A 15,900-nucleotide genomic window follows, 5' to 3' on the forward strand; every position below is an offset into this window, starting at 1 on the left:
CTTGAGGCTCCAGACTAATTGCGCCACATGGTAAATCCTTTTACCCAGAGCTAAACTGGCATTTCCTCAACAAAGCGTACAAAGTGATCTACATCGTACCTCAGAAAGAGGTTGACAGCCTTTCTTTCGGTGCTCTTCAATACTGGCAAACCGAATGTAAACGTTGTAGCAATTAATATCCACTTTACTTGATAAAGCTCGGGCAAAATAATTTATTTGACACATGTTTAAAAAGTACATTGATTAGGTTAATATCAGCCGTGTTAAGTTATGACTGTGTTTTTCAACCACCTGAAAAATGAGATTTTACTTTTGCATTCTTTTGCGTTGTCGCCAAATGCCGATAGAGGGCGTTAATTGTCGAACTTGGACATGTTGGGCATGGGCCACAGACATAAACGCAAAGACCGCCAGTTGTGCACGTATAACCGTGATCTTGAAAAGTATGGGTAAATAGTGGGCAAAGCGATGGATGGCAGCGTGTTCAGTGCACAATTACTTGCAACTCACTTAAGCCTACATTGCTCAAAATTGTTTATATAGCCTATGACTATGTGCTCCCAAAATATGATCACTTTTTTGCTCCTTGGTACTGCTAATGCTATCTGTTCTTTTCAAATGTTGCATCTGCATTGTTTTGAATCCCTATGGGCCAGATTAAGTAAATACAGGATATTTTTTACTATCACAAAATGACTTTATAGAATTTCGTCGCTGGAATTCTTCAACGGTGCGTGAATTCCCAATACCAAGGGATGCATCTGCCCATAGTTTGGATTACAGTTGGGCATAGTGCAGGTCACGAAAAGCCCCTGTAGTTTTGAATAGGATCTGGTGGTCTATGCATTTATATGTCTATGGCATGGGCAGAGATAAAGCAAAGATCGTATAGAGCTGCGTAGCAAGAGGGAGAACTTTACTGTGAACAGGCATAAAAGTTGCGTAATCGCATGGGTGCCATTTGGGTTGGACTACACAGGCACGCGCGTCTGGTGTGCCTGCACCAGCGCCTATTCACACTCGAATGGTGCCCATGGTGATAACACCTGTTTGGCAGAGTTCTCCATCTAGACTATCTTTGGCTAAAGTGTTTTCGAAACAACAGGCTTTGGCATCTGCAATTTAATGTGGGATTCAGTGTAAACAATAAAAGCATAATTGTGCAACTATTTTGGGGTAGAGAGAAAAAGGGAAAGATGTTACTTTAATACCCCTTTTAAAATAAGTTTGGAACAGTGAAATCTTGGAAAATAACTGTCCAGTTGTGTTCAGAATTACAATATTCAATTTTAAGAATTTCATCAGAACATCTTCATGCAATACAGGGGAAGAAAGTTTACAGGTTTTCTGTTTGATGGTCTAGGCTCTGTCTTGACGGTAGGCCTTGTTGTGAGTCAAAATGTTCCCGGGTAGGCATACTTTCTGCCCAATTTTTCACTGGTTTATCTGAAATAAATCTGGACATTGTGACAGGTTGTGCTAGGCATTTATATTACTCTGCATTATCTGATCATATTAACTGGAAAGTTATTTTCAAAGACTTTGGTGTTCCTGACCAATTTTTGGGGTATTAACCCCAACCTTCCCCTACCACACAGAATTAAACAGTAGTAAAGGGTTTAATTCTGTGGAGATAGGTCTGGTAGGCCCAGACAGCTGGCTTTTGCATTGGTTTTGGCATACCTCAGAAAAATTAAGTCCAACAGCCTCTGTGCACAAAGTCCCATATGGGTGTTTAACTTTGTGTGAATGGGGAAGGTTAGGGCCAGCAACCCTTGGGGGGTTAGGGTTAAGAGTAAAATCTTTCAAAACAACCTTGAAAATGTCCACTGTTGGTCTTTAACCCAGGCCCTCATCATGTCTTCTTGGGGTCCACAAACATGACTGAGATCTGTCATGTCTGTGTGCCTGAACTGTCCAGCCTGGTGTTTATGAAGTAATTGAAGTGCAACCAAATGACAGTAAAATATACTCCTAATTAAGATTATTAACACTAATGAATGAAACCTTCGGGTAGCTTGGATCTTACTTTGGTCGTTTGAAACGCACACTGAACATATAGTTCCCAGGGATGTTTGTCCAAGTTTGTAGCCTCTGTTTTTCCTCCATTGCAGAAATTGAATCTAGTCCCACTCAATACTTGGGCAGACGTCAACTCAATATGGCCCACCCAATGATGATGGAAGGAGTCTGGTTTGAGAAGTACAGGGTAGATGATGCCGAGAAGGCTTACCAGGAGCACAGAGCCAAAGAGTTGTCTGGACTGGTGGTGGAGGTAGGTACAGACATGTACATGCAGCAAGGTAGAGCTCACAACTCCACTTCAAGGTTACACAAACTTCAAATTTTGAAAAAGCAATTCATTGATAGATCGGATTTATTTATCTGGGGGGATTATTCGTTTGAAATGCGTCAAAATTTGTAACTTAAATATACATGTGTAGATGTATCTAATTCACTTCAGTGTAAAGATCTTTAAGACTATATGAGTGTTCAACTTAAAAAAGTGCAGACATGTAACCTTTTCTGTTACAACCTTCAGCAAATTTCACTAGTAAGTTTGTAAGTCTTCTGTGGTTTGGGAAAGGTACAGTGTAAGTTTGCTTGCCTTTGGAATTTTGAAAAAAATGCATCCGCTGTGCATTAGACTGTTACAGGTACTTTACATGTACCCTAGGTAATGGGTGATCAATTGGGCTTACATGTATATTGATAAAGGGTAATGGACTTGTATCTTTCAACTCTTATTACCAAAACTTCTTTCTCTCTGTGGTGGTTCATGTATCTGGTTCGGCGGGTGAAGGTCTTCCAAGGGAGTGAGCACATTTTGTTGTGCTGTCTGTTCCAAACCTTACATCCAAATTTGTCTTTCCTAAGTTCAGAGATTGTAGCCTTTCTTTTTCACAGAAATCCTTGCTTCAATTTCAAACCAAGCAGTGAACGTCTTTCAGACCTGTGTTTAATATTTTCTTCCTTTTTTCATATTTTCATTTTGTTACGGCTGTTTGCCAAGGGCTGGGTGGCTCATTTAGCATGTTTAGAAGTTACCCTATCCTTTCTTCAGCATTTGCCAAAACCAAATAATAAGTATTTCATCATGTTCCTGATTAAGATCCTTTCCCGTCCGTGATTAGCTCTGTACGGGGTCAGTCTGCTGGATTTTCTCTGCACCATTGTCCTAACATCCAGTTGCACAAGGCCTATTTCACCAACACAATAAGTCTGTGTTACATCAAACCAGTGGGGTAGCCAGGCTCTTGGGGGAGGGGGGAGTTCTTGGGGGGGGTTGCCTCTTGGATACGGCACAGGACCTTGACTCAGTAGCAATTGCCGTTTATCTTTACACTAAGACACTCCTTGTAGACTGGCCCTAGTGTGGTGCTTGTCAGCGCTTTATGTGTGCCCCTGTTTGCAATTGTCTGTTTCATGTACATGTACTAACATGTTGCTGGGTTTTCCACAATTGTGCCGTTGTTTTGCTCTGACATATCTCAGTCCAGTTGGGCAAGTTTGCTTGTCTGCCTTCAAGTTTTCAAAAATTGGACATGCTAGGTGATGTGTTGGTGTTGGGTTGGAAGATTAAGGGAACTGACGCTGAAAAGTGTTTCAGCTGTGTGACCTCTGCTTACTGAAATCAGGAAAATTAGATTTATGGCTTACTCTTGAATGTTATTTGAAATTTGTGACCTTATGAATTGGAATGGTGACATTGTGAATTGCAGTGGAAAAACTAATTTCTGTGGTTTGTTTTAATCAGAATATCACATGCTTTGCTTTTGATTCCTGATTTTGGTAGACTGGGCCACATTTGTCATGCAGTTTTTGCACTTTAACTGCATTTGTTGCAGCTTTCCCGTTTGTTCCCAGCAATGGCCTGTATCACCCCACTGTTTGAGTACCTGTTTTTACACAAATACTTTTTCAATAGATATGCAGCAGTTTTCTTTAAGCAACTTTTGTCCACAAGAGTAATTGCAGATTCATCCTGCTTGACCCCCCCAAAAGGCACAAAATGCCTGCTCTGTCATTTCTTAATTATCAATTACAGTCATGTCAAAAGTAATGTAAAAAGGCCGTAGATTTTAATTGTCACTCATTACCACTGAAAACTCTCTATGAGTGCGATTGATTCATAATAGAAAGGGTCCATTCTCATAATTCTTATAATGTTTAAAGCTAATTGGGGTCAGGTGGTTCTCGTTCGTATGGTATCCAGTATTCATCATCGGTAGCCAGAGTTATTTTGCCTTCAAACTGCCACATCGTCAGAAGAGTTTCCTGCAATGCAAAAATGTAATAAATAATACAAACATTAAATACAAAAGTGTTATACTATTCACAGAATGCCAAGAGCAAGCAAAAACGGCATGTCTCCTGACCATTTTCCCCCCAAATATATTAGAGATGTGATACTTTCTCATTTTTCTTTGTCGTACATGATTGTGCAAGTGGTGGAAAGGATTAAAGTAAGAAAAAATGCTTTGGGATTCTTTTTTTCCATCTGCATTAAAAAAAAATGCATTAAAAACTTTCTTTGCAAATAATCACCAAAGCCAGCATTGCAAATACTGTCATGCTATCGGATATTAAAAAAAAGTCACTACGATTCGGAAATGAGCCCTTTCTGTCAACAGTGAAGCAGGGTACCAGGTAAGGGACCTGCCAACATGCGCATGGCTATGGACTGTGCACAAACCTACACTTGTCGTTCTCTCTGCACTACCTGCAGGCCTCCAGCCCTAGCGCCCAATCAGAATCGGCCAAGAGCGACCTCGCTGGCCAGATTGCACGTGCACGACAGAACATTCAAAACACACTGAATGCTGTGAGTAAACGGCCCGCTTTTATAAAAAAGATTTGATGGATCTGTAAATCCTTGTTGGTGTCAAAAGTCAAATATGACTTTTGAGCAAATGATATGTTTAATCCATTTTATCCGTTGTCATTTTTTTAAAAAACCCATTTGTGTAATTTTTTTCAGTCACTGAGGTCGCAAGCATGGACACGAGTCTCTTTTCTTAGTCCGTTGGTTTTTTTTTTTCATTGTTATGGATGGCGGCTCCGGTTTGTGTTCGTTTCATGTAATTAACAAGTGAAATTATTTTGCAGAGCAAGTGCATGTTTCTTTTGTTTGTGATTTTAAAAACTTTACATTCACATTTAATCTAAAATATACATCAGTTGAGACCCTGATAACAGAGGGAAGATACGTATTTTGCAAGAGTTTTGATTTCAGAAGCTGGAATTTGAGCCAGAATGTGGACTTGCAGCCCTACCAGTCCAGAATTTATTTCCCATCCAAAGTTTTCTTGGTACAAGTAGATATGCATACTTGATTGAGCAGCAGTTACTGTTTGCGTGAACACAGCATGCTGTAAGACCATCTCTGAAATGGAAAGAAGTGTGATGTGAGGGTTTCTTGCTTTGTGAGACAGTCTTGCCCAAAAAATACACATCCCTCTCCAAAAACAGGGGATCTGAGCCTCTTTAATCAAAAGGCCAGTAAATGCAATATCATAGAATTCAGAGAAACATGGAGACATCTGCAAGCTTCCTGAATTGACCTGTGTTTGCCAATGACAGGAGAGCATTTTTTTCGGTTGCCACTTGGCTGCCATCCCCTTTAACACTTCTTTCTAATCCCAACCCATTGTGCCACTATCCATTTCTTCCATAGTGTGCTGGTGTGTGTTCCTAACACTAGAATGTACATAGTCAAAACATCTCTTAGCCCATGGGTTGCGGAGATGTATAAAAAAATAATTGAAAAATCGGAAATTACCACCAGTTTTGGATACAAATACTCGGCCCACTTCTCCAACTTTTCCTCTCTGTACTCTACCTTCATGTCTAACCCTGACCACACCCCAAACCAATGTGCCCATCTCCTCTCCTACCCCAAACTTTCCACAGTTGTCCTTTTTTCGTATTAAGCATCGTGTGATTATTCTCAGCTTGCATGTTCCATTAACTCTGTCCATCGTCAATTTGACCAGTTTAAAACCAGTCAACTTGAATACATGACAGTTGGTGTTCCTACTTTGCTGCACAGGACTGGAGGTGTAGTGAAGATTTATGTGCTTAGAATACCCAGACGTATATGTAACTTAGAGTGTCAGTTACATGTATCAACAGTAGCAGCAGTGGCTGCTTTTACAAGTTCAGAGCTTGAACAATTTTCTACTCTAACCCCCACACAGCTTGTTAAAAATTGTATTTGAAATGGTAGGATTCACGAGAGTTTAAGTCAGTGAGTGCCCTTGTTAAATTCACAAATACCATGAAACCTTTTTTCCATTGTGAGTTAACCAATTCCCAAGAGAGCCATTCGGAAAGACAAACAAAAAGAAACAACACTGTCCATGTTTAGGGGGAGGGAAGTGTTTGCCTCCTGAAGGATGAAGATACCCCCAGTCTGGTCATACTTATCAGTAACTTATCAGAATCAGTAACACTCAGCATGATCCCCTGTTCAGGTCCAAACCCGCGGTAAGACGCCATTGTACATGTAACTACCAACTATGGCTGCGTCTGGAAAGGGTGTTGTTCACAGCTGTGGCTATTCGCTGTAGTGCATCAGTGGCAAGAAACCAAAGCCGTAGCCACTGAATGCTCAGTAGCCTTACAACTTGTCCTCCTGATGCATATTGCATGTGTATTATTTTGCGCTCGTTCATACATGCAGCAGTAAATTGTATGGTGATATATTAGTCAGTGTTCTGTTACTTCTGTGTTCAATGCTCATTGTCACATTTCTGTGAAATGTGAAAACATCATAAATATATGTAAGCAATTAGAGTTGCGAAGTAATAAATTGAACTTTTTATCAGCCTGGAAGAAAGAAAACAGAAAGCCCCCTAAAACAAAAAATATAAAAAAATTAAAAAATCAACTGATTGGAACAATTCAAAATGCATGAAAGCAAAGTTATTTTGCTGCATAAATTTTATTTGGGTAGCAAATGTTATCCTTCAGTTTTTGTTGATGATAAAGTAAAGTTAAAATGTATTTTCACTTGAGAAAATCACTGGAACATCTCCTTATGTTTCCTCTTCAAGGGTGTTGGCCTGGGAATCGGGGTAACAGTTGACAACCCAGACCTTGCTGCACGTCTCGCTGCAGTCGAGAAGGAAAATGCCGATCTGCGTCGAGGTGAGTTGAATCATTCAGTAAAACGGCCTCTATGGTTTTTTTGGTCATACTGTGATCAAATGAGACTTTATGTGTTCACTTGGTTATGCTAGTTTGGTTTGGACTTACTGTGGTATTTTTGCAAAACTGTCTAGGCAATAGGTGCATGACATGAGTGGTGTCGAAGTGTAGCCTAGCCCGACTTTTTCAAACAGTAAGATACCATTATCGCAATCCTTTAACAAAATCGGACTTCACAAATACTGACCCTCAGTGGTCTTTTGTTCAAGATCTAAATCTCACTGCATCACCGCTTTTTGACACTCGAAGACAATGTCACAGAGCAATATTTACTTCAGCACCCGGTTGTGACCCACAGTCGCTTTAGGGCTCCACACACGCTCAACCTCCACCGTTTGAACCTCTGTGCGTGCACAAACTCAATGTGAATCACTCAAGCAGGGAGATAAGTACTGATGTTACCCTGCGTACAGAATTCACCAGAGCATGTTTGATTGTCCTCCGTTTTATGACCCTGAAGAGTCCCTGGATGTTCACACGTCATCCTGCATGGCCGAATAGTACATTTACGAAGAACAACTCCCCACGTCTGTCTTCATGACAGCTCTCTTTTCTAATTTTAACTTCAACAGTGACAGCAGACCTCCAAGCAGCTGTCAGCAAGTTGACGGAGAGAGTCAATGCCCTTGACATGAAATCCCCTGCTGCTCCGGCTGCAGTGAGTTTTACTCTTTGGCTAAATATTTAGGTTTTTTGCCCTTCCGTAGTAAGGTCCCCCCCAGTGTTCAAATGTGATAATGAACTGGTTTGAATACTTCCTCTTACCTCTCATTCATCAGATGTTTGATAGAATTTTTGGGTCAATCATCGCAAATGTCTTTGTCTTTCTGTGATGTCAACCTTGAGCTCATGTGTACATGGTCTCAAGTTCCAAAGTTCCATCGGATGTAATCAATGCCAGTTCCCACTGTTACACTATTTGAACCAGTCAGCTGACCATGGCCAGTGTTGTAGTTGATTGGTTCGAAGACATCTGTGCTGCCTATGAAATCACCAAAGTAAGACTTGTAGAAGGTTGCTCACCATCTTTTTGTTGTTCTGTCTCTGCAGGCTCCCGTCAAGAAGCAAGAAACGCCAGTACAAGATGAGGAAGATGATGATGATGATGATGACATTGATCTCTTTGGTGACGATGATGAAGTATGTGGAGAGATACTGTAGAGAGAACCTTCTGGAGGCTGGCACTCAATTACAATTTGACCCTAACCTTTCTAGATTCATTAAACTTTGGGAAGAATTTTGTTCCAATTTTGGAAGTTAAAGCCAGCCACTGTTACCTCATGCAAAACTTGATGCCATTGAAAATTACAAGAATTTTTCAATAAGGCGTTTTACCCAGCACTGACATGTATTAAAGAATAAATACACTCAGTGTTTTCCAAGAGTTTGTAAAAAACCAGAAGCTATACTTGGGTAGGACTCGAACCCAAGACCTCCTGCTTACTTTTTCAGACGTCTTACTGTCACAAGCCCTCGGACAACACTGAGTATACAGTGTTTATATATATTATGCACACCCTTCAAGGCAAAACACCAGATATGAAACATTGACATCTCCCTAAGGCAAAACTACGTCTCATTAAAATAACATGAACCAAGAATACAACTGGGTTCCTACACTGGGTTGGACAGGGGAGGACTCAGATGTAGGTTCTGAGAGCCCAGGGAGTTAAATTTGAAGGTCAAAAGGGATGTAGGTGGCTGTTCTGACGCATGCCGACCAGACTACAGTGAGAAGGCTCAAGCCTAATGACGAGCTAGTTTCCTGTCAAGCGTTCTCCTAAACACCTTCATTTCTGTTGGGCTGTCTGTAGGATGAGGGAGACGCCTTGGCACAGATCCAAGCAAAGAGAGCAGCAGAGGAGAAGGAGAAGACAAAATGTGAGTCTGTGCACACAATAGGAGAAGTAGCAGACCAGGGAAGGTTTAGCCCAGTCACTGGTACATTGGGAAGGGCTTTACGATGCCCATTCAAAGTACACATCAAAAGAGCGTGTCATGCGCCATGTGAAGAACTGTGTTATGTAGCAGAATTGCCTTGAGAGTTTGGCTTAAGATGGAATGTGAAACTACTTGCTGTTCTGTTAAGGTTGCGTGCATCTGCTACGTCCTTAGTGTGCATTGTAAGTATAAGAAATGGACATGGTTTTATCATGAGTTGGGCTGATGACTCCAAAATCGATAATCTCCATGGTTACACTTGTGTGCTCTCTTTTTGATTACTCAGCAAAGAAACAAGTCATTGCAAAGTCAAGCATAATTCTCGATGTCAAACCGGTAAGTGCTCGCCTTTCTCTGAAACACTAATATGCTTCTGATAAGCCATATGCAAAGATTATACAAACTTATTGAATGAAAATGAGACATCAAACTTTTCTTTTGGTTTTGGCTGTGGCTGGACCAAGCATTGTTGTATGATAATGATAGTTATTCCTTATCATAAGACGATAAGTATACTCTTCTGCGTGTTACCTACCTCATTCCTTTTGCAACAATGAAATCAAGCCATATTTGTTAAAATAATTACAAACTTTTCAGTCAAAATACACCCGATGATATTGACATATTAATGGATGGCTGCTGAGATAGGTGTCTTTCCGGGCGTGCTGAGATGGGCACACATGCAGGTTTGGAGTCTTGGCTTGGTTTTTGATATTGTCTCCTTTATTCTGGAAAGGTTTTAATTGTCAGAGTTTCTTCTTTTGTTTTCCTCCTCCTCATGGTGTGTCTGGATCTCAGTGGGATGATGAAACAGGTGAGGAATTGATCACTGTTAACGATTCTTCCAACTAATTCAAACGTATGAAAATATATCCCTTTCCATGTAGAATCTAATCCTGGCTGTATAAACAATTTAATTATTTAATGAGGTAGGGAACAGAAAACCTTCTTTCCCCCCAGAAGAGCTGACAAGACCATCTCTCCAATGTAACATGCAAAATTTTCAGTTTTCCCAATTATGATTGATTAAATGTCCAAATAATGGGCTTCTGTGAGTCCCTTTTTCGCCAATTTCAGAAACACCCGTTATGTGTTAATGATATGCCATTGACCCCAAAATATCACAGGGAGATACGGCTGTAAACACTGTGCATCTTCACACACAAGTCTTATAGAAGAGGCATGCTCCAAATGCCATGTTCTTGTCCACTGCATTCATTGTTCCATACATCAAGTTTAAGTACATGATTTGTTGTGTTTTTGTCACGAAATAAAACATACCCCGGTCTTGTGCAGTTCGGACAGGAGTCTCATACACTGAGACTTGGTCTCGAGGTTTCCATGCAATAACTCGTAGAATTAATCGTTCCTGGACAACACACCAAGGGTAGCTATTAAACCCTCCCGGTTGTCACAGACAAGTAATATGCCAAGGATTTTTGGAGTACTGCTTCGACAAATATCCAATGTCTGCAAAAGCAGTGCATAATCCTCGCTGACTGCATGTGTTGTGTCGCAGCTGCCACCACATGGTGCTGTGCAGCTGGACCACTGCTAGGTTTGGGACCGCACCGCAGACCTGCACGACGGACAGGTTCTGTGCCGCCATCGTCATTCATCACCGAGTAAATTCTAGTTACATTCACAGGGATTGAATCCACTCTCTTTCACAAGATAAATCTGATACGTGTTCATTTGATTTTCTGCGACACACTGAAAATTGTATACTCGGCAAACAAGCACGCTCGCACGTGGGTTGCTGTCTTTATTTATTAGAAGCTTCACATGTACTGTACATACATACAAGGTAGCCCGTGATTCAGCCCAAGATTCAGGTCTGGGTACTCATACGCTGACTGCGAACACGAGTGCCCTCTAACATGTATGCCATGCAAATGACTTTCCTCTTCACCTTCAATGTCTCCTACTCCTTCATTTCAGAACAAATCTCACAATTATTTTGACAAGCTAAGAGTAAGATTTTAGGTTTATGCATCTTCAAGATTAATGTATGATATTGTGCATTTTTTACGCGTCATCAAACCCCCTCTTTTTAATGCATTTGGGCCGCAATGATGATGCCAGTTTACATGGTATTTTCATGCATGCTTCATGCATGCATACTGTGCCTTTTTTGCCTGTTATGCCGTCAACCCAACCCAAGAAAAACTCAAAATTTGACCACCCATGTTTCTGAAATTGGCCCAGTTGGTTGTGGACAGAAATTGCCTCTTACATCTACATGTATTTCTCTTGTGTTGATTTTCAGAAGATAAAATCATTGTATCCTGGTTTCTGGGTGGTCTATCTACCTCCCCAACCCTAGATGTTGCAATATTTGATGCCTTTTCCCTACCTCTTTAACGATTGTGATTATTCATGTGTGTCTTATATCGCTATAAGTGTTTTTGTTACTGTATTTTCTAAAGCCCCTTGTAACTTACATGAACCAAGAAATTGACTGACTGGGAGTGGAACTTGCAACCTCCTAGAACACTGTACCACCTGAGCTATCCAGTCCTGTGTAGATGGTTTCTCTCATTTTACAACATGTGTTCGATGGTGCTATTCAAAAGCCATGAAACCCAGAAAAACATATAACCAGGCGTCAGTCCCCAAAGACACAACACAAGCAATGTCGGCAATAATGCACATCCAGGAACTCAGTAGTTTCCTATTGCTGGCTGTAACTTCTTGAATACAGTAAACTCCGCCTAAGTCGGCACTCTCAGGACTCAAGAAATTACGACGACTTACGCGAATGCCGACTTGTGCTGTAAGTCGTCATTTTGCTGACTTACACGTACACATGTATTGCCTTTGTACATTATGATTCCTTGCATTAATTCAGTGGCTTGGATTTACCCTGGTTTATTTCTACCTCCATGGTTGATCCTAGCAAATTCGTTCTTGATTATTATCCTCATGGGCTGCAAATTGGATAATTGATCATGTGCCCCAAAGGACGAAGCAAGGATGGCAAGCCACTTGCACATCACATCACGACTCGACAATGCAGTATGTACGTGATACAGTTACGGTACAGAAAACATACTCTCATCCGCACATGCTTGTTTAAGTTCGTTCAATAAGGCGACCTCCAAAACAGACACAGCGCATGCATGTAGCACTAGAGGGGTGACTGGTATTGATGTACTCATGCTGGCCGATTATCAACAGCGGCCTGTGCTGCTAATAATCAGTCAAGCAGTGTGGGACTTGTCACGTGACACTTCTTGGCAGCCACGGTGAAGGAAACTGATACCAAAGCACAATGTTTTTTTTTAATGCCGACTTACGCAAAGGAATTTTTGTGGTTTTGTGGAAAAGGGACCGAGAAAAACATGCCGACTTATACGAAATGACGACTTATGAATGCCGACTTAGAAATGAAATTTTCAATGAATATGCATTACAGATGATCGCAACTTGTGTCAAAAGGCCAACTTAGACGATATGATGAGTTACGCGATGCCGACTTAGGTGGAGTTTCCTGTACCAAAATATACCGTTAACCATGTTATGTTTTCTGCCCACACCATAATATCAATTGGTTTGAATGTATTTCATCCAGACATGCTTGAAATAGAGAAGCTGGTCCGAACAATCCAAGCCGATGGTCTTCTATGGGGAGCATGTAAGTTTGATCCACCCTTTACTTTCAATAAACTGCTCCCCTTCTTTGGGGAGATGTTAATTTATATAACAGGTTTTGCCCTAACCCAACGTATATATTGATAAACACTGTATGCTCAGTGCTTGTCCGAGAGCTTGTGAAAAAATTCACAAGCTTACTCGGGTGGGACTCGAACTCACGAACCCTAAAAAAAATACATCTTGAAACTATATTTCCTACTATTTTGTCACAGCTAAATTGGTACCTCTGGCATATGGCATTAAGAAACTTCAAATCGGCTGTGTTGTCGAAGATGACAAAATTGGGACCGATTTCCTGGAAGAGGAGATTACAAAGTTTGAAGATATGGTAAATATGAAAAACCATTTATTCTGCAAACTTCGCTTTATACCCCTGAATTGTAAAGCTTTCATTCATTTTTTACCTTGAATTTGGAGAGTAAAAAATGGTGATAGTGCCTGAAATGTCATTTTCAGCATTACTACCAAATAGCTTGCCTCCACGTTGATTTTTGATTTGTCCAGAGAGCAGAATTTTCACTTTATGTTGCCTCCTAAAAGCAAAAAAAAAGGAACATTGGTCTGCGCAGTATCAGTCATCACTGACATATCATATTGATTGCATTGATATCTTTTTAATCCATCGTGATGCTCAGTAGAAATTAGTTTGACCCAGATATGAGAAAAGCCCGGTATCTGTGTTTACATAAACAACTGTATACAATGTCATGTATGTAGAGTAGATTTTACAGTGTAACTGTCATGTAAAACTATAAACAATTTACTCATGATTTAAAGAGCAGTGTAGCAACAACATCATGCTGTTGTAAAAAGCAAATTTTGAAGGTTGTAATCTCTTGAAGCCTTTGATTTTGTTTCTGATGTTTTCCAGTCCTTTTATAAAAGGTTCTAACTATAAACAAGATAACTTGGCAGATGCCAACAACCTAGTCATGGTGAAAGAGTTTGCTGTTATCACAGCGGTGCGTCTTTCTATGCCCTGTTAACAAAGTCAGCTTGTGTTTGTTTACACATCATTCTTGTTCCTTTCATTATTCAGGTACAGAGTGTAGACGTTGCCGCCTTCAACAAGATCTAAGACTTAGCCGAGATCAATGGATACACCTAACAGCTCTTTGGAAAATTCATCTCTATGCTTGGAATTTCCACATATACCACTAACACTAGTTGTCTATTGTCTCTTTGAATATGCAACTGTCATATGGCATCGGCTATTCCACACGATACATCTGTGGCAGGACTCAGACTTAGGTAGAGAATAGATTGCTAGATACAAAGTACCTCAGGCTGTAATTAAGTTGGCTAACACTGCCATAGCATTTGGGAGGGTTCAATTAAACTTCAAGCCACAAGGAAGTTTTTTATTGCAACCATGACAGTTCTCAAATTTCGGTTATACAGTGCCCCCTTTGTGTTTATTGAAAATATTGGTTTACTGGGTTTTTTTTATAGAAGCTTAGATGCTTTTTCAAAATATTGTGATTGAATGAATTTCTACAAGTGCCAGGTTGGAATTGTCTTAGCAATCAGACTGGTTGGATGCCATGTCATTGACCGGGTGTGGCATTGTCCGGAGGAAATGAAACCAATCAAGTTTAGCCATGACTTAACACTGTTTGGCTTGAAGTACACACCACTTTGGGGGACTGAAAAGACACTTTTTTCAACAGATTTCTGTTCCAGCATACCAATGTATTGCTACTGAAGCATGTTCAGAACCTTTGTAGGCTTGATTAATCTGTCAAAGTTGCCTCTGAAGTAAATGGAGTGGAGCGTGAACATTGCCACTGAATTAATAAAGAAGATGAAGTTAAATATGCAATTTGACAGTTTTTTATACGAGCTTCATTAATGTTGGCCCGGCCGTTTAAAAATATTATAGAGCAGCAAAAGGTTATCGGAGAAATTTCATATTAGTGAATTATTTTTAAAAAAGGTTTGGTGAAGCGGAATAAGCCTGGTAAATTTCAATTTGAAATGTCTGAAAAGAATTCTTTTTTATATTTCAGTTCTAAAAAAGCAACATTTTGGCAAGAATGTTAAAAAATTCAAACTTTCAACAATGCTGGTAAATCGCTTTCAATCCTGAAACTTAAAGGCTTGGATGGTTTTCAAACATTGCTACTGATAAGTAAAAGCAAGGCTGATCTTTTCGAACATGAATGTTAGCAGAATCATTAATTAAAAATTAAAAAATGGATAAGACTAATTCCAGTGGAATTAAACCTTTGGCAAAATGTTCAAAACTTATAATTTCAGAAAAAAATAGGTTAATAACACAGACCCTTCAGGGATTTTTTCCACTTCAAAACGTTATATTTTTCAAAACTCCAATTTCCAAAACAAATGGCAAAACCCTTTGAACTGAAAATCAAACTGTTTCTTGCAAAAGTTCAACTTTCAGGCTTTGATAAACTTATTTATTAATCCTCTTTTAAATGGCCCACTGGATTTGGATAACATGTTTTAATAACATGGACACCATTAAATATTCAGACAGTTTCTTAAATTATCAAAGTACAGAATAGAGGTATATTAGGTGCTTCTAACTTCAGGCTGAAATAAGGCATTGACGGTGAAATCGGAATTATTGAGATTGTGAGATTGACTGCAACCCAAAGACGGGAATGTTTCATGTTTACAAGTAAATGCTACCTTGCTTGGAATGCACATTGGGTGCCTTAAACTTTCAAACCGATATTCTTGAAAGAAAAGTTAAATGTTGTCTTTTCTGAGGCCTGTTTTTACTTTTCACTCGGAATTGTCCCAGAGGTACTGTCAGCAGTGTGGCTTCTCTTATCGTTCGGATGTCGGACTGTTCATTTCAGTAACGGCGGTGGAACAATTTTCAAATGGGGGGGGGGGCGGTCGTGAGACCATGATTACGCAAACATAATTTGCATAAAATAATAGACCCATCCGTTAAGCTCCTCTCTATAGGACTGGCCAACAGTGGGTTGCAAACTCTAGACGCTGAGACTATTTGGCGAGGAAACTTCACACCATTTCGTTTTCCAAATTCCTTGAGGGCGCCCCGTCTAGTATCCCAATACAATAACGAGGAAATGTTGACAATTTAAACTTTATTTC

The 15,900-nt window shown here is 40.1% G+C and overlaps 1 protein-coding gene across 3 annotated transcripts; it reads left to right on the plus strand.

Moving 5' to 3' along the window:
* Positions 1-47: 47 nt before the first annotated feature.
* Positions 48-14,632, plus strand: LOC110987223 (elongation factor 1-delta-like). Of its 3 annotated transcripts, none has more exons than XM_022249776.2 (12): positions 48-156; positions 2,115-2,275; positions 4,730-4,825; positions 7,059-7,152; positions 7,785-7,870; positions 8,263-8,352; positions 9,027-9,093; positions 9,440-9,489; positions 9,952-9,967; positions 12,728-12,790; positions 13,023-13,138; positions 13,850-14,632. In XM_022249776.2, the coding sequence occupies exons 2-12, from the start codon at positions 2,162-2,164 to the stop codon at positions 13,886-13,888; spliced, it is 831 nt and encodes a 276-aa protein (XP_022105468.2). In that variant the 5' UTR covers positions 48-156; positions 2,115-2,161; the 3' UTR covers positions 13,889-14,632. The 3 variants fall into 3 exon arrangements, with proteins under 3 accessions (XP_022105468.2, XP_022105466.2, XP_022105467.2); XM_022249774.2 differs by lacking the exon at positions 48-156 and adding an exon at positions 377-443; XM_022249775.2 differs by lacking the exons at positions 48-156; positions 4,730-4,825 and adding an exon at positions 377-443.
* The last annotated feature ends 1,268 nt before the right edge of the window (positions 14,633-15,900 follow it).

This window comes from Acanthaster planci, linkage group LG12 (assembly GCF_054643075.1).
Source record: "Acanthaster planci isolate LZ-2023a linkage group LG12, COTS_SCS, whole genome shotgun sequence".
Classification (NCBI taxonomy): domain Eukaryota; kingdom Metazoa; phylum Echinodermata; class Asteroidea; order Valvatida; family Acanthasteridae; genus Acanthaster; species Acanthaster planci.